Raw genomic sequence first — 15,122 nt, 5'->3', positions numbered from 1 at the left:
TTACAAGCTAAGTATACTACAATAATCTACAAAATTTAAATAATATCAGACTAAAGGTCAAAGAGAGATACAATAAGGACCTCAATTCTCAATACTGATGCACATAGACGACAAATTATTACTAGTTAATTTTTTTCATATGTAGTAATCCGTATATTTTAAACACAAGAAAGTTGAAGGATAATAAAGTTAAATTACAAAAAAATGAAGAGCAAAATTGATATATTATGATTTACTATTGAAGGGCAAAATTCTCATAGGATTTTTTACAAATAACATAGGTAAATAGAAAAAAGGGCTTCAGCTGTTCGGCTTTGATCAGTTAGAATGTTGAGCTAATGCATCCTTCTCTACAGGCTCTGACATCTTATCAGCATTTTCTTGAAGTCTTCGTCTCAAAATTGGCCTTTTGAATAACTTCAACGGCCATCTTCCTGGCTTCAGCTGCCCGAGCAGCTTCATCTGTTCCCTCTGGAACCTCCGGTTTGCATACCTCACTCCACCTCGCCAACCCAAACCTAACCTGCATCGTTAGACATAGCATATTAAGAGAGAAGACGAGAGAAAATCTGTATTCATTTCACTAAGGTGCCCTCATTTTTTTGCATACTGTCTGGAGATAACTATCCACCCTCCATAACATGTTGAAAGAGTGCAAAGATAGTGAAAATATATTGTTTTCTCTCTCTTTCTATCAAGAGAACACACCCTAAACAGAATGAATGAATCAGCTACGAAAATTCATAGCTCACACCTTTTTATACTAAGTGAAAGAACGCTGTTTCAGCACTATTCTTCTATGTACTAAAAGCGCATACAATTACTATAGCGACGTATCACTGAACCAAGCAAAACAACACGCCATGAAGCATCAGCTGTGGAACATCTCCAAATTTAATATAACAAAAGAGGAAAACCGATGAATGGAAATTTAAATGAGAGATGCATTGTTCTCTTCATGATTTAATGATGCAAAAGATTTTCGAGCAGTTCATGGGCCATCTGCTATGCTACTTACTTTGTTTAGGTTGGTGTTATCTGCATCTATGATCACCACATTTTCAGGTTTACAACTTTACATCATTGTTACTAAATTGTTGCACCAAAAATACGACCTTTATAATTTATGCAATTTGTAACACAACCATTTTCCGGCCTGGCCAAACCAGTGTGGCACAGGCTTTGTCTGCTAATTAGACTTGAGGATGTTGGGTTGCGTTGCCGCTGATCTCACACACGTAATCGAGAAAATAAAGCACGCAAACGATATAACGTGGTTCGGTGATAAACCACCTACGTCCACGGAGAAGATGACCGGAATCTTATTGATGAACTCTTTACAATTACAATGAACTCACACTCACACTCTACCGCTCACAACCGCTCGCTATCTTGAGAATTAATCTCTCTGGGTGTGTGTGTATATGGTGTAATTCTGCTACTTCACTACTGAGCTCTATCGAGCTATTTATACAAGATGCAATCAAGAAATAAAATCCAACTAACTCTATTTCCCAAAGTTAGTTATAACCGCTACTCGGCTCAAAACCGAACTCTTCCTTCTCGGCTAGTTCCAGCTCAAAGCCGAGCTTCCTTCTTCTGCCTTCTTCTTCTCGGCTAGTTCCAGGCTAGTTCCAGCTCGGTAAGCCGAGCTTACCGAACTCCTTTCACCGAACTCCTTTCTAGCCGAACTCCTTTCTAGCCGAGCTAGCTCAAAGTCGAGCTTCATTTCTTGATCTCTTCTTTGAGCTGCAGCTCGGCTCCAACACTCGATCAAATCAGTAGTTTGCACAGACACACTTTCACAAATCTCCACCTTGTCCTTGCAAAACTCCATCAATATCTAGATTCCCTTCTCAATCCTGTTCCATACTTCAACATTCCACAATTTCCACCAACTTCAAGCAATGCTTGAACTTCAAAGTTGGTAGTGACTTGGTTAACATGTCTGAGGCATTTTCTTCAGTGGGAACCTTCACCACATTGATCTTCCCACTCTGAATTTCGTCTCTGATGAAGTGCCTCCTTACATCGATATGTTTAGATCTCTCATGGAACATTTGGTGCTTGGCTAAGCATATGGCTGAATTGCTGTCACAATTAATCATTACTGCTCCCAGCTCTATCCCCAGATCTTGTAAGATTCCTTGTAGCCATTTTCCCTCCTTTGCGGCCTCTGTTAGTGCAATATATTCTGCCTCAGTTGTGGACAATGCGACCACCGGTTGTAGATTCGACTTCCAACTAATGGCTGTACCAAACAAAGTGAATATGTAGCCGCTTTGGGACTTCCTATTATCCAAGTTGGCCGCATAATCAGAATCACAGTAGCCTACAAGAATCTCATCTTTCTCAGACCATGCTTTTCCACCAAATCTCAAACCAATCATAACAGATCCTCCCAAATATTTCAAGATCCATTTCAGAGCCATCCAGTGTTCTCTACCCGGATCAGCCATGTACCTGCTAGCCACGCTTATAGCATGAGCCACATCCGGCCTTGTACATATCATCAAGTACATTATGCTTCCCACTATATTCGCATATGGTATCGCACTCATTTCCCTTCTGATTTCATCGGTTTTAGGCGCCTGTTCTTTGCTCAACTTAAAATGGCCTGCTAATGGAGTAGAGACTGCCTTTGCATTTGTCACCTGATATTTCCTTATCACTTTCTTGATGTACTCAGCTTGCACAAGCCTCAGTTCCTTCTTCTTCCTATTTCTGACAATGTCCATGCCTAGGATTCGTTTTGCCTCCCCAAGATCCTTCATCTCAAACTTTTGTTTAAGCTCATCTTTTACAATCTGCAATTCACTCAAGCTTGATCCAGCTAGTAGAATATCATCTACATACAGTAACAGGTAGGCTATTATCAAATCTCCACTTCTCTTGACATATACACAGCTATCAAAGCTGGATCTCTCAAACTCCATCAGCTCCATTTGCTCATGGAACTTCTTGTTCCACTGCCTACTGCTCTGCTTGAGCCCGTATAGGCTTTTCTTAAGTAAGCAAACCTTCTTTTCTTCTCCAGGCCTTTCAAAACCCTTAGGCTGCATCATATAGATCGTCTCCTCTAGATCCCCATGTAAAAAAGTTGTTTTTACATCGAGTTGATGCAGCTCCCAATCAAAATGAGCTGTCAAGGCCAATAAGATCCGAATGGAGGTGTGTTTTACCACTGGAGAGAACACCTCAGTGTAGTCAATACCTTCTACTTGTGTGAATCCTCTAGCTACCAACCTTGCCTTAAAACGTATGCTTTCAACTTCCCCAACTTCAACCTTCTTCTTAAATAGCCACTTGCAACTTATGAGTTTCTGAGTCCCTGGGTCATTCACCAAAATCCAAGTCCCATTTCTCAACAAGGACTCTATTTCTTCTTCCATGGCTCTGATCCACTTCTGACTTTCTTTGCATTTTATGGCTTCTTCATAGGTTGAAGGCTCTGAGAACATGAGCACCTCTGCTACACAAAGAGCAAAGAAGCTCATATCATAATCTGAAAACCTGCTGGGCAAGCCTGCATTCCTTCTTGGATTTCTTCTGTTTCCTTGATTTGATGGATCTCCACCTCTTGTGTTTTCATCTGACTGAGAACTGGAAGCTCCACCTTCTTCTTGGTGTTCAGAGATTTCAACATCCTCATCAAACTCAAACTCTTGAATGCTAGAGCTACTGTCACCACCAGGGGGTGCTCTACTTTTCTTGAATGGCATTTCTCCTTCATCGAACACTACATCTCTACTCACAATGATATTCTGACCCCCTTCATCCATATTCCATAACCTATACCCCTTCACTCCATCTTGGTATCCCAACATCACACATTTTCTTGCTCTTGGTTCCAACTTATTCTGCTTGATATGTGCATAAGCCGCACACCCAAAAATCTTCAAGCCTGAGTAGTCTCCCAAAGTTCCATACCATCTCTGATCAGGAGTCTCATTAGAAATTGATGAAGAGGGGCATTTGTTAATCAGATCAGCTGCAGTAGAAACAGCCTCTGCCCAAAATTTCTTTGGCATTCCAGAGTAGAACAACATGCATCTCACTCTTTCTAGCAACGTCCTGTTCATCCTCTCTGCCAGCCCGTTCTGTTGAGGGTTCCTTGGCACGGTCCTATGCCTTCTTATCCCTTTCATTTTACAGAAGCTATCAAACTCAGTAGATAAGAACTCCATCCCATTATCAGTTCTTAAGTACTTCAGCACTGACCCTTTCTCATTTTCATATCTAGTATGCCATTCTCTAAACCTCTCAAATGCTTGAGACTTCTCTTTGAGGATGTAAACCCATACCTTTCTTGAATAGTCATCTATAATAGATATGAAATACTTACCTCCACCTATGGATTCTGCTGGAGAAGGCCCCCATAAGTCACTGTGAGCATATACAAAGGGAGCTGTTGTAGTGTGCTTTCCACCAGAGAATGGTAGCCTTTTTGCCTTTCCAAGAATACAAGACTCACATTTGTTGAGCCTCTCTGATGTCCCCAGCCTCATTACACCCAGCTTAGCAAGCTCCTTGATGCCTTTTTCCCCCACATGCCCAAGTCTAGCATGCCACAGATCCAGGCTCTCTGACTGAGTAACATTTGCTGCATTGATCACGGTTTCACCCACCAAGTAATACAGGCTATTCTTTCTTTTGGCCTCCATGACTATTCTGGGACCCTTTGTCACCCTGAGCACTCCGTTACTGGACTCAAACCTGTAGCCCTTGGACTCCAGCAGCCCTAAAGAAATCAAGTTTCTCTTGATCTGAGGTATGAACCTCACTTCTGTGAGAGTTTTTACACTACCATCACTCACCTTCAGCTTGATTTCTCCAATCCCTCTAACATCACATGTCTGATCATTCCCCAACATTACTGATCCTGTGTGTGCTGTCAACTTTTGAAACCAGGATCTGTGGGAGCATATATGAAAGGAGCAACCCGAGTCCATGATCCAACATTCTTCAATTCTTGCCCCTGAGAGTATATTCAAGGCCTCATTGGCCTCCACTTCCTGAGCAAGATCTGCAGTATTTGAACCTGCATTGATCGCTTGTTCTTGCTTCCTTTTCCAAGCAAAACATGCCTTCTTCAAGTGACCCGGCTTTCTGCAATAGTAGCAGCTTCTAGTCTCCCTCTCTCCCTCAGCCTTATCTTTGTTTTGTTTCTTCTTGTTGAAAACTTTCTTGTTCTGACCCTTCTTCAAGAAAAGACTCTCAGCCACTGGATCATTTTGTCTAGTAGAAGTGGAATAATCATTCTTATGCGATTCCTTCATTTTCAGAGCAGAATGAATTTCTTCATATGTAACCTTGGACTCTCTTCCAAGTAACACCGCATCCTTGAAGTGTTCAAAACTCTTAGGAAGCGAATTCAGCAGCATCAAGGCTTTATCTTCATCCTTGATCATTTCATCGATATTTTCCAAATCATCTACACACTTACCAAATTCTTCAAGTTGCTCTGTAATTCCTCTCGCATCTGAGAATCTGAATGCAAGGAGCTTCTGCTTCAGGTGTAAACGATTTGTAATGGACTTGGTCATGTACAATGACTCAAGTTTTGTCCATACTCCCGCAGCTGTCTCCTCTTTGGAGACTTCCCTCAGAACCCTATCTGACAAATTCAAGATTAGGGTGCTGTAGGCTCTATACTGCATATCCTGAAGCTTTCCTTTCTCTTTTTCATCGACCTCCGCTTCTTTCTCGGCATCGACTTCATTCTTCAAGATATTCCATAGGCCCTGCTGCATCAAGATGGCCTTTATCTTCAACCTCCACAGCCCAAAGTCATTTTTCCCGGTGAACTTCTCCACCTCAAACTTAGCTGTAGACATTTCTCAAACAGACGGTGGGCAATCGCCAAGATCAGCTCAAGTACCGGAATTCTTGGACCCTAACTATCCCAGAAAGCAATCAAGAACTCCTTTGGGAAATTCCCACAGACGGCGCCACCTGTTGGGTTGCGTTGCCGCTGATCTCACACACGTAATCGAGAAAATAAAGCACGCAAACGATATAACGTGGTTCGGTGATAAACCACCTACGTCCACGGAGAAGATGACCGGAATCTTATTGATGAACTCTTTACAATTACAATGAACTCACACTCACACTCTACCGCTCACAACCGCTCGCTATCTTGAGAATTAATCTCTCTGGGTGTGTGTGTATATGGTGTAATTCTGCTACTTCACTACTGAGCTCTATCGAGCTATTTATACAAGATGCAATCAAGAAATAAAATCCAACTAACTCTATTTCCCAAAGTTAGTTATAACCGCTACTCGGCTCAAAACCGAACTCTTCCTTCTCGGCTAGTTCCAGCTCAAAGCCGAGCTTCCTTCTTCTGCCTTCTTCTTCTCGGCTAGTTCCAGGCTAGTTCCAGCTCGGTAAGCCGAGCTTACCGAACTCCTTTCACCGAACTCCTTTCTAGCCGAACTCCTTTCTAGCCGAACTCCTTTCTAGCCGAGCTAGCTCAAAGCCGAGCTTCATTTCTTGATCTCTTCTTTGAGCTGCAGCTCGGCTCCAACACTCGATCAAATCAGTAGTTTGCACGGACACACTTTCACAGAGGAAACGGTAAGCTAGTTTGTGTTATAGATGCAACTAACCCTATGCATTGCTAATAATGTCATTGAGAATCAGAACTTATTGTTCTTCTTCACATGTCAAATAAAGACTGTAAATCAAAGGTAACATAAATAGAAATATGTTTTCACTGACCCTATAATCAAACCAGTTCCAGCAGTTGCAAGACAAGCGGGCAAACTAACAGATCCTGAGACTAGTTTCCTCAACTCGGGATCTTCCATCTGATAATTGTATTTCATCTGACAAATAAAAACCATAATCTCATATCAGTATGAATAAAAAAGGGGACGGGGGGCAAGTAGTACATTTGAGTACAAGAAAGTAAAGACGAAGCCGAAATGGCCTATTGTATTTGGACTTACAATCGGACCAAAAACAAACATTATACTAATGATTTAAACATCATGAATAATGGGACTACGATCCTAATATGGAGCTCTGAGAAAAAATCGTTGGTGTAGTTACTTCAAGAATCCATAAGCTAGGAGCTCTGACATCGAGGTAAATCCAATGTAAATTTTAAGATTTTTTCAATCACACAAGGTAAGATTACCAACACAACAAGATTATCGGGAGGAAAAAAAAGGACATCCATCATCATGCTTTAGAATGATACGAATCATTCTAAAATTCTCTCATCTCTAAACTCACATCCAAAGCAATAGAAACTTCAAATATTTGAAACACAGAATCACATACTAAACATATGTCAACAAAAGGTGGATTAAAACAAAACTGAAAATGCTTACAGCTTTCTCAATTGATTCAAGCTTTTGCTCGACTCTCGACTGATGCAGCTGGCGTAAAGAATAACCTATATCAACATCCACATCATTGTTGAGCAAATCCAACAAGCTAAAAGAAACTCAAACTACATAATCATCATCTTCATATTTTCTAACCAGTAACCACCCCACATATTAATGCTCAAATCATATAATCTCTCTCCCCCCCTCTCTCTCTCTATGTATATGTGTGTGTTATGTGTGAAAGATAAGGGGAGAAGCATACCTGCCCAAGCTGTAACAACTGATGCAATGGAAGTGGAGACTGTAAATACCACTTTATGCCTCTCAAATAAATCCTGAAACATCAAAACCCCCAAAATCAAACATCAACAAAAATAAAATCCCCTAAAATAATCCAACTTTCATTCCATGCATAAAAACCAAATTTTTATCAGCAAACGCATAAAAAAGAGGAATCTTTGCATTCACCTTTATGGTAGAATAAGTGACCTGAGCAGAAGACATTGAATCCATAGCTTTTCTTCTGAGCTGAGATGCTGCGATAGAGTTCATAATCGAGGAGCCCGACGCCCTCAATCGCGGCATACTTCTATAAAATCCTCCTCTCATTCTAAAACCTTGCTTTCTATAAAATCCTCTTGAGACACTCCAGACACTGGAAATTCTAACGCAGATTAGTGGTTAATTTTATGCAAATCACATTTTTCACCCTTTACTTTTAGAAAATTATTATTTGGCCTCCTCTTATCATTTTGAGTTTTTGATAAATATTTTTGTGATTAAATTCAAAAATGTATAATTTCCCCCCACGAATGATAATCTCTTACTTTGATCAACACAAATTTTTAAAAATTATTAACAGGTGGCTAAATAATGTTTTTACAAATTTGTTTCATAATAAGGTCAATAAATTAGGGGTATTCCAAATAAGAAATGTGGAACATATAATCAAGGATAAGGAAGTTGGGGTTGCGTTAAAGATAGAACCATTCTTAAGTGTAGAACCTAGAACTCTACATATTTTATTCATTGGATGAGGAAAAAATGACGGTCAAGATTAAAAATCATACATATTAGACTATGTTTTCACGACATTCCGGACTCAACATGTGAAAAAACTCACATGTTGATGGAAGAATGAATGAAACGAAGAAGAGTCCATGCATGCTTTATTTTTTCACTTCTCTGCATTCACCCATTAATAATAGTTTTGGTTGTAATGGGAAGTTGCTGTGCAAATCAACACCATTGGATTAAAAGATCTAACGACCTCCGTTTGGCATTTGTTCTACGTTTAAGAATGGTTCTACGTTTAAGAATGGTTCTATATTGATCACAATCCTAAGGAAGTTGTACACTATTGTATACAAATGTAATTATCCCATCAACAATTATTTTCTTTCTTATACTTCAATTATTATTTTTTTCTTTTTCTTTCGCATTTTTATCAATTATTATTCATTAAAACTCGTGTCATCAATAATGAGAACTATTTTTCGTTGCCAGATGAAAACGTTTTGTATTTACAATTTGGGTTATTCACCAAAATTATTCTCATTATACGATAAATTTATCTCTTTACTAAAATAAATCTTACTATTTACTAACTATACTTTTAGCATTTTTTTCTCACTCTAAATTTGTAATGTTCACTATTAACAAAGGTAGAATTATTTGGATTCTAACTTATATTTCATCCAAAATATTTTACTATATGCTTTTGCTACAAGATAAAATCATATTTAGTTATATTAAGGAAATGTTCGGTTTGCAAGATTGTATGCTGAATTAAATATGTAATGTGTTTGGTTCATGAGATTCAATCTCATAACTCAACGCTAAATGGATAGACATTGGATAATTAGTCATATGTTACCTTATATGATTAAAATAATCTCACGACTCAATCTTATATTATCTTAATATTTATTTTATTTTGGAAACCAAACCCCATCTAACATGTTTAAGACAATATTCAACAAAATAAAATTATCAAGATGACGTGGAACTCTTCCATTGGCCAAGCTACGTAGCGCAAGTAGCAGCGGGTTTTTTTACTCCGCGAAAAACCAAATCTTTGCCAATTCGAAAGTGTGAAAAAGAAATCCAAACAATGGAGAAATCGCCGTTGATCGCACTTCTCCTTCTCTCATTGGTCCGGAATCTCGGCGTTTATGCACTGTACGGACCTTCTTCCCCCGTTGTTCAGCTAAACCCTAACAATTTCAAGTCCAAGGTACGCGAATTTGCTTCAATTTATCCGTTTCTGAGTTATTTCCTCTATTTTTAGGTGTAACGTTTATTAAAGACTGTTTCAGCTCATTCGCCCTGTTTGTTTTGTTGAAAATCGATTCGTTTAGATTAAACACTTTATACGCCAGCTATGTTGATCTGGCTGAAGTTCAGATATTGTAATTTGCGAATTGGTAGATTTTCTTGGCATTGATGTGGAAACGAGTGGTCTTTACTTAGATCACAATGCTGATTTTTTTAGCCTTTGATTCATGTTGTGAGTGTGTGATTGGTTGGAGTTGATTAAGTTTTCAACTACATTGAGAAGGTGGACAGCTTGCCTTGGTTTTGTAAATTCGTTGCTGGCTGAGATAAAATTGATAGTAACTTTAATGCTTGACTGCTATATTATTTTCATATGGAGCCTTAATTGGTGGCGTAGTATTTCTGATGTTCTGTTTATTTGTCTCGCGCAGGTACTCAATTCGAATGGTATAGTTTTGGTTGAGTTTTTCGCACCATGGTGTGGTCATTGTAAAGCCCTGACACCCGCGTGGGAGAAGGCGGCTACTGTCTTGAAAGGTGTGGCAACCGTGGCAGCTTTAGATGCCGATGCTCACCAGTCACTAGCTCAGGTATTTATTTGTCAAACAATTTGGTGACATTCCATATCTCATTTGTTCATTTATTGAGCTCGATTTTATGAAGAACTTCCACTGTGCTATCTCCACTTCATTAGTATCAACCTGATATAGATAGTACTAATGCTTATTCCATAACATGTTGCATTCTTGGTTGCGTGTAATCTATTGATTGATCGCTTTGTGGACTAAGAGCATTTAGAGATGTTTTCGTGGAAGTATTGTGTGGTTTTTTGACTGACATTAAAGAATGGTGAATATGCTGCAAGGTTGCTCATAGATCTGAAGCCAACAGGAGTTTAATCAACTCCTTGACTTTCTGTATGTGACTTAATGGGTATAAAATGGAGTTTGAAATTTGATCACCACTTTTTATTCAATCTTTCCTTTAAAATAATTTCCCATGAAAGGAAGCATTCTATTTATTTAAGATTCAAAGATGTGTTTTATTGCTCACATAGACAAGGCTTTATTTGTCCATTATTTTAAAATTCTTTGGTCCCTTGTGTTATGTAGGAATATGGGATTAAAGGATTTCCTACCATCAAGGTCTTTGCACCAGGAAAACCCCCTGCAGATTATCAAGGAGCTAGAGATGCCAAGCCTATTGTTGAATTTGCTTTGAAACAGGTGAATTAAGCCTTAAATTTATTGCTTCTCCTTTTCCTTTTTCTCTAGTGTCTATTCATATGCTTGTTTGTGACTGTGTGCATTGCTTTTGTCTTGATTATCACCACCTACATCCTTGATTGGCAATCATGTTTTAAGGGTCATCTGAAAGTGAAATGGTTCTTACGTCCTTACTGAAAAAGTTATAGTCAGATGTCTGCAATAAGAATTGGTTACCATCCTTCTGATGAAACATTATTCTATACATTTGCGCGTACTTATTTGTTTGGGTAACCATTTAGTCAATGTAACAAGTCAAGTTCCATAAAGTTCTTAGTAACTTTGCACTATCTCTGACTCTTCACCGAGTCATTATTGTTGAGCAGGGATAACTAAAATTTTCTTTGCTTTTGTTTTCTTTCCATAAGGTCAAAACACTCCTGAAAGAACGTCTGGATGGGAAATCAGGAGGAGGATCAAGCCAGAAATCAGAACCAAGTGCATCAGTGGAACTGAACTCACACAACTTTGATGAATTGGTACTCAAAAGCAAGGAACTATGGGTCGTGGAGTTCTTTGCTCCTTGGTGAGTTGTGCTTTCCAAATGTACTTTTTGTGTAAATCCTTATAGGTTAAACCTGTGACTTTGTGTGGATTTTATCCTGCATTTCTGCATGATAGTCTATGAAGTACTGAATAGTGGTTGGGATGGAGGTACAAAGTCTTACTTTTGGCATGGTAGGGGGCTGCTGAGGTTAGGGAGAGAATGGGGTCTGTATATGGGAATGAGATTGATCAGGAATATTGATTGGTGGAGCATATTCTGAAGAAAATTAGCTTGAGATTTGTAGACTACTGGGACAGGTTGACAGAGGAAGTGGAAGCTGGGTGGGAAATCTTGAGACAGATAATGATATTTAATGCAGTGCTGGTCACCATCAAAACAGGCTTTGAGATTATGTGATTTTATAAAATATAGTTTCGGTTGTGGTGCAGCCATGAAGAAGGGTGGTGGGAGTATAGATAATTGCAAGTGACTTATTGTCAAAAATCAAAATTGATGTTAATTGTTCGATCAAGGTCGAATTTAGTTCGTCTAAGCAAAGGGATTCTCTGTACAATATAAAATCAAAGGTGGCCAACTAATTAATTAGATTGAAATCAACACTTCCTCTGATATAATAATATCGTGATGTTTAATTTAGCTATTATGTGATTTTGTTTTTCAAATATTTGTTTCTCATTCAATTTGCTGTTGTTTAAATATTTGATTGTCATTCAATTTGCTGTTGTGAAGGTGTGGTCACTGCAAGAAGCTTGCTCCTGAGTGGAAGAAGGTAGCTAACAGTCTCAAGGGTCAGGTGAAGTTGGGCCATGTTGACTGTGATGCAGATAAGGTAAGCCACCTGCCATTAAGAACTGGTCACTCCGGTTATCTCAATGTTTTATTCTACAGAGCGAGCATAAGTTCAGTGCTATACTTCACTCTCTAGTCCCCATTAAGTATAACTATATCTGCAAATATTCACAGTCTAGTTTTAGCAATGCTTGGCACGCATGAATGATGTCTCATGTTGTATGCCATAGAGATCAGTATCACTTTTCAGACTGTACTAGGAATTGCATATGCATACATTCATGTATTTTTCATAAGAAGATATCTTGCATGGTAACCTACTGATATAAATGTTGTAGCTCGATCCTATCTTTCTTGCTATTAATACAAGATGGAGGTCTTTTCCCATTTCTAACCAGTCAGCCCTGCCAGTCTTTGATGAGCAGGTATAATGTCCAAGGTTTTCCCACTATCATGGTGTTTGGAGCCGACAAAGACAGCCCCATTCCATATGAAGGTGCAAGAACTGCATCGGCAATTGAATCTTTCGCTCTGGGACAGCTGGAAGCAAATGCTGCTCCTCCTGAAGTGACTGAATTGACTTGCCCAGTATGATCCGTCATCCCTTCTCGTCTCCCCCACCCCTAACCCCCAATCTAACTTTCCTAGGGCGATTCATTCAAATTGTGATCTCTGAAACTGGAATGATGTTGTATATTCGTATAGGACGTTATGGAAGAGAAGTGTGGCTCAGCTGCCATCTGCTTCGTAGGCTTCCTCCCTGACATATTGGACTCGAAGGCGGAGGGTCGAAACAGATACCTTGAGATTATGCTATCGGTTGCAGAGAAGTTCAGAAAGAGTCCCTACAGGCAACACAAAAGCTCTATAAAATCTCATATTCTGAGTTTTGAACTAACTTTAATCTCTCACACGATTGACTCGAGTTTGTCAAATGCCACAGTTTTCTCTGGGCTGCTGCGGGGAAGCAGCCCAATCTTGAGCAGCACGTTGGAGTCGGAGGCTATGGTTATCCTGCTCTAGTGGCACTCAACTTGAAGAAGAGAGCCTATGCCCCACTCAAGAGCGCATTTGAACGTGCCCAGATATCGTGAGCTCTTCTCTTCACTCTGTTTCTCTGTTTTCTCGCTTCATTTGGCACTGCAAACGAAGTGAAACCCCATTTGCTTTCTCAGAGAGTTTGTCAAAGAAGCCGGACGAGGCGGGAAGGGCACTCTGCCACTGGCCGTTGACCCGGAGCTCGTGAAGACCCAACCGTGGGACGGCAAAGACGGTGAGATAATCGAGGAAGACGAGTTCTCGCTCGAAGAACTCATGGGAGAGGACACTGCCAGCAAAGATGAGCTTTAGTTCAATTCTTTTAAGCTTCTGAGAGAAACAAGAATTCTCTTAATTAGAAAACAGTTTTGATGTTACAGAGTAGTGTTATTGGTTGATAAATGAATGTTTAAAGGTGATCTACGTCGTTTGTTGAAATTTAAATTGTTTACACGTATGATTGCGAGTTCATAAACTGAAAACTGATTTTTCTGAACTAAATATATTGAATATCAAGTATGCGACATATATTAACCAGATCTGGTGAAAGTGTATTTTATTGTTATTATAATTATTATTATTATTTCATTATTAATACTATTATTATTACATGCCCGCATAATATATCTACTTATCTTCGTAATAATTCAGTAGTAGTAATTCATTTTACAAAGAATCAGGCCACCAACTATGGTCAGGAGAATTTACATCTTCACCAGGACTAGACCAGTTTATTAAATTAAATATATTATAATTGTCGGTTTAGTTATTTTGTAATATAAGGATTTTCACAATCATGACATAAAAAACAAATATTGGCGGATAAATCTACTTTAAATCGTTGATACTATTAAAACACTACCCAAATAAAGCTAAAGATAAAATAAAAATTTATACTTATATGTTATTGCTCCTACGAGATACTACTATACAAGATCCTTGAAGGTCATCCGCAACGCTGTCTCTTAACCGTCTCATCTATTCATTATTTATGTGCCCCACTGTACTTTTCATCCCATCTCTTAACTAAGAGACAGCACCTGCAACCCTCCATCTTTTAACCATCTCATCCCTTAACTATTCATTCAATTTCATTTTTTATTTTTATTTCCAACAAATTCAATTAATAAAAACATACTTCATTAAATAAAATAAAATTACAACTTAAAATTCTAAAAAAATAAAAAACCACATTAATAAAATCCTAAAAAAATAAAAAATACATAATTTAAAATCTTCCGCTCACTCTCTCTAAATTAAAAATATCAAAACTCAAAGAAGCAGAAGAAAGAGTTGTCTAATGGCGATCATGTGCGTCTACTGGTTGCCAAATTTAACCCAAATGTGCTCCATTAGATCCTCCTGGAGTTGGGCGTGGGCGGTAGAATCACGTGTCCTTGCCCGAACAGACAACCGATCTTGCATAGACGGATGCACTCCACTGCGAGACGGACTACTTGCGGTAGAGCTTCCCGGGGTTTCAGGGTCGAACCAATTTCCCGCCCCAGGTCCTTCGTCGGCGACAATCATGTTGTGCGAGATTATGCACGTATACATGATGTCGACCATATTCTCCATAAACCACGTACGAGTCGGGGCTTTGATAATGTTGAAGCGAGCTTGGAGAACCCCAGACGCTCTCTCTACATCCTTGCGAGCATCCTCTTGCTTCTGCGCAAAAAGAGCATGTTTTTCGTTCACCAGCCTGTTGAACGTCTTCACGAAGGATGGCCACTTCAGATAGATGCCGTCGGCAAGATATTACCCCATTTTATACTGTCGGTTGTTAGCGATGAAGTTAATGGCCGGCGCTTTACCATTCAAAACTTCGGTGAAGATGTCGGATTGGTTGAGCACGTTGGCGTCGTTGTTCGATCCAGGGACCCCGAAATACGCATGCCA

At 39.2% G+C, this 15,122-nt stretch overlaps 2 protein-coding genes across 2 annotated transcripts; one reads left to right on the top strand and one right to left on the bottom strand.

The window, feature by feature from the left end:
* Positions 1 to 73: 73 nt before the first annotated feature.
* LOC121786401 lies at positions 74 to 8,001 on the bottom strand. The gene is made up of 5 exons (XM_042185031.1): positions 7,812 to 8,001; positions 7,606 to 7,678; positions 7,344 to 7,408; positions 6,727 to 6,833; positions 74 to 523 (listed from the first exon to the last, which is right to left on the bottom strand). Exons 1-5 carry the CDS (start codon positions 7,950 to 7,952, stop codon positions 319 to 321), a joined length of 591 nt encoding a protein of 196 aa, XP_042040965.1. The 5' UTR covers positions 7,953 to 8,001; the 3' UTR covers positions 74 to 318.
* A 1,422-nt stretch (positions 8,002 to 9,423) lies between these two features.
* On the top strand, positions 9,424 to 13,757 carry LOC121787999 (protein disulfide isomerase-like 2-3). Its single transcript, XM_042186852.1, has 9 exons — positions 9,424 to 9,579; positions 10,052 to 10,210; positions 10,733 to 10,846; positions 11,254 to 11,411; positions 12,123 to 12,222; positions 12,594 to 12,770; positions 12,888 to 13,033; positions 13,126 to 13,272; positions 13,358 to 13,757. Exons 1-9 carry the CDS (start codon positions 9,457 to 9,459, stop codon positions 13,530 to 13,532), a joined length of 1,299 nt encoding a protein of 432 aa, XP_042042786.1. The 5' UTR covers positions 9,424 to 9,456; the 3' UTR covers positions 13,533 to 13,757.
* The last annotated feature ends 1,365 nt before the right edge of the window (positions 13,758 to 15,122 follow it).

This window comes from Salvia splendens, chromosome 22 (genome assembly GCF_004379255.2).
Source record: "Salvia splendens isolate huo1 chromosome 22, SspV2, whole genome shotgun sequence".
Classification (NCBI taxonomy): Eukaryota; Viridiplantae; Streptophyta; class Magnoliopsida; order Lamiales; family Lamiaceae; genus Salvia; species Salvia splendens.
The sequence above is the reverse complement of the archived record's forward strand: the minus strand, read 5'-3'. Positions and strand labels throughout refer to the sequence as shown.

Excerpts from the sequence above, each read along its gene's own strand:
- LOC121787999 (XM_042186852.1), top strand. The coding sequence starts at position 9,457 with ATGGAGAAATCGCCGTTGATCGCACTTCTCCTTCTCTCATTGGTCCGG. Across the intron at positions 10,847-11,253 it reads TTGAATTTGCTTTGAAACAG|GTCAAAACACTCCTGAAAGA; the intron begins GTGAATTAAGCC and ends TCTTTCCATAAG. Across the intron at positions 13,034-13,125 it reads TTCAGAAAGAGTCCCTACAG|TTTTCTCTGGGCTGCTGCGG; the intron begins GCAACACAAAAG and ends CAAATGCCACAG.
- LOC121786401 (XM_042185031.1), bottom strand. The coding sequence starts at position 7,952 with ATGAGAGGAGGATTTTATAGAAGTATGCCGCGATTGAGGGCGTCGGGC. Across the intron at positions 7,409-7,605 it reads AGTTGTTACAGCTTGGGCAG|GTTATTCTTTACGCCAGCTG; the intron begins GTATGCTTCTCC and ends ATGTTGATATAG. Across the intron at positions 6,834-7,343 it reads TTGAATCAATTGAGAAAGCT|ATGAAATACAATTATCAGAT; the intron begins GTAAGCATTTTC and ends TTTATTTGTCAG.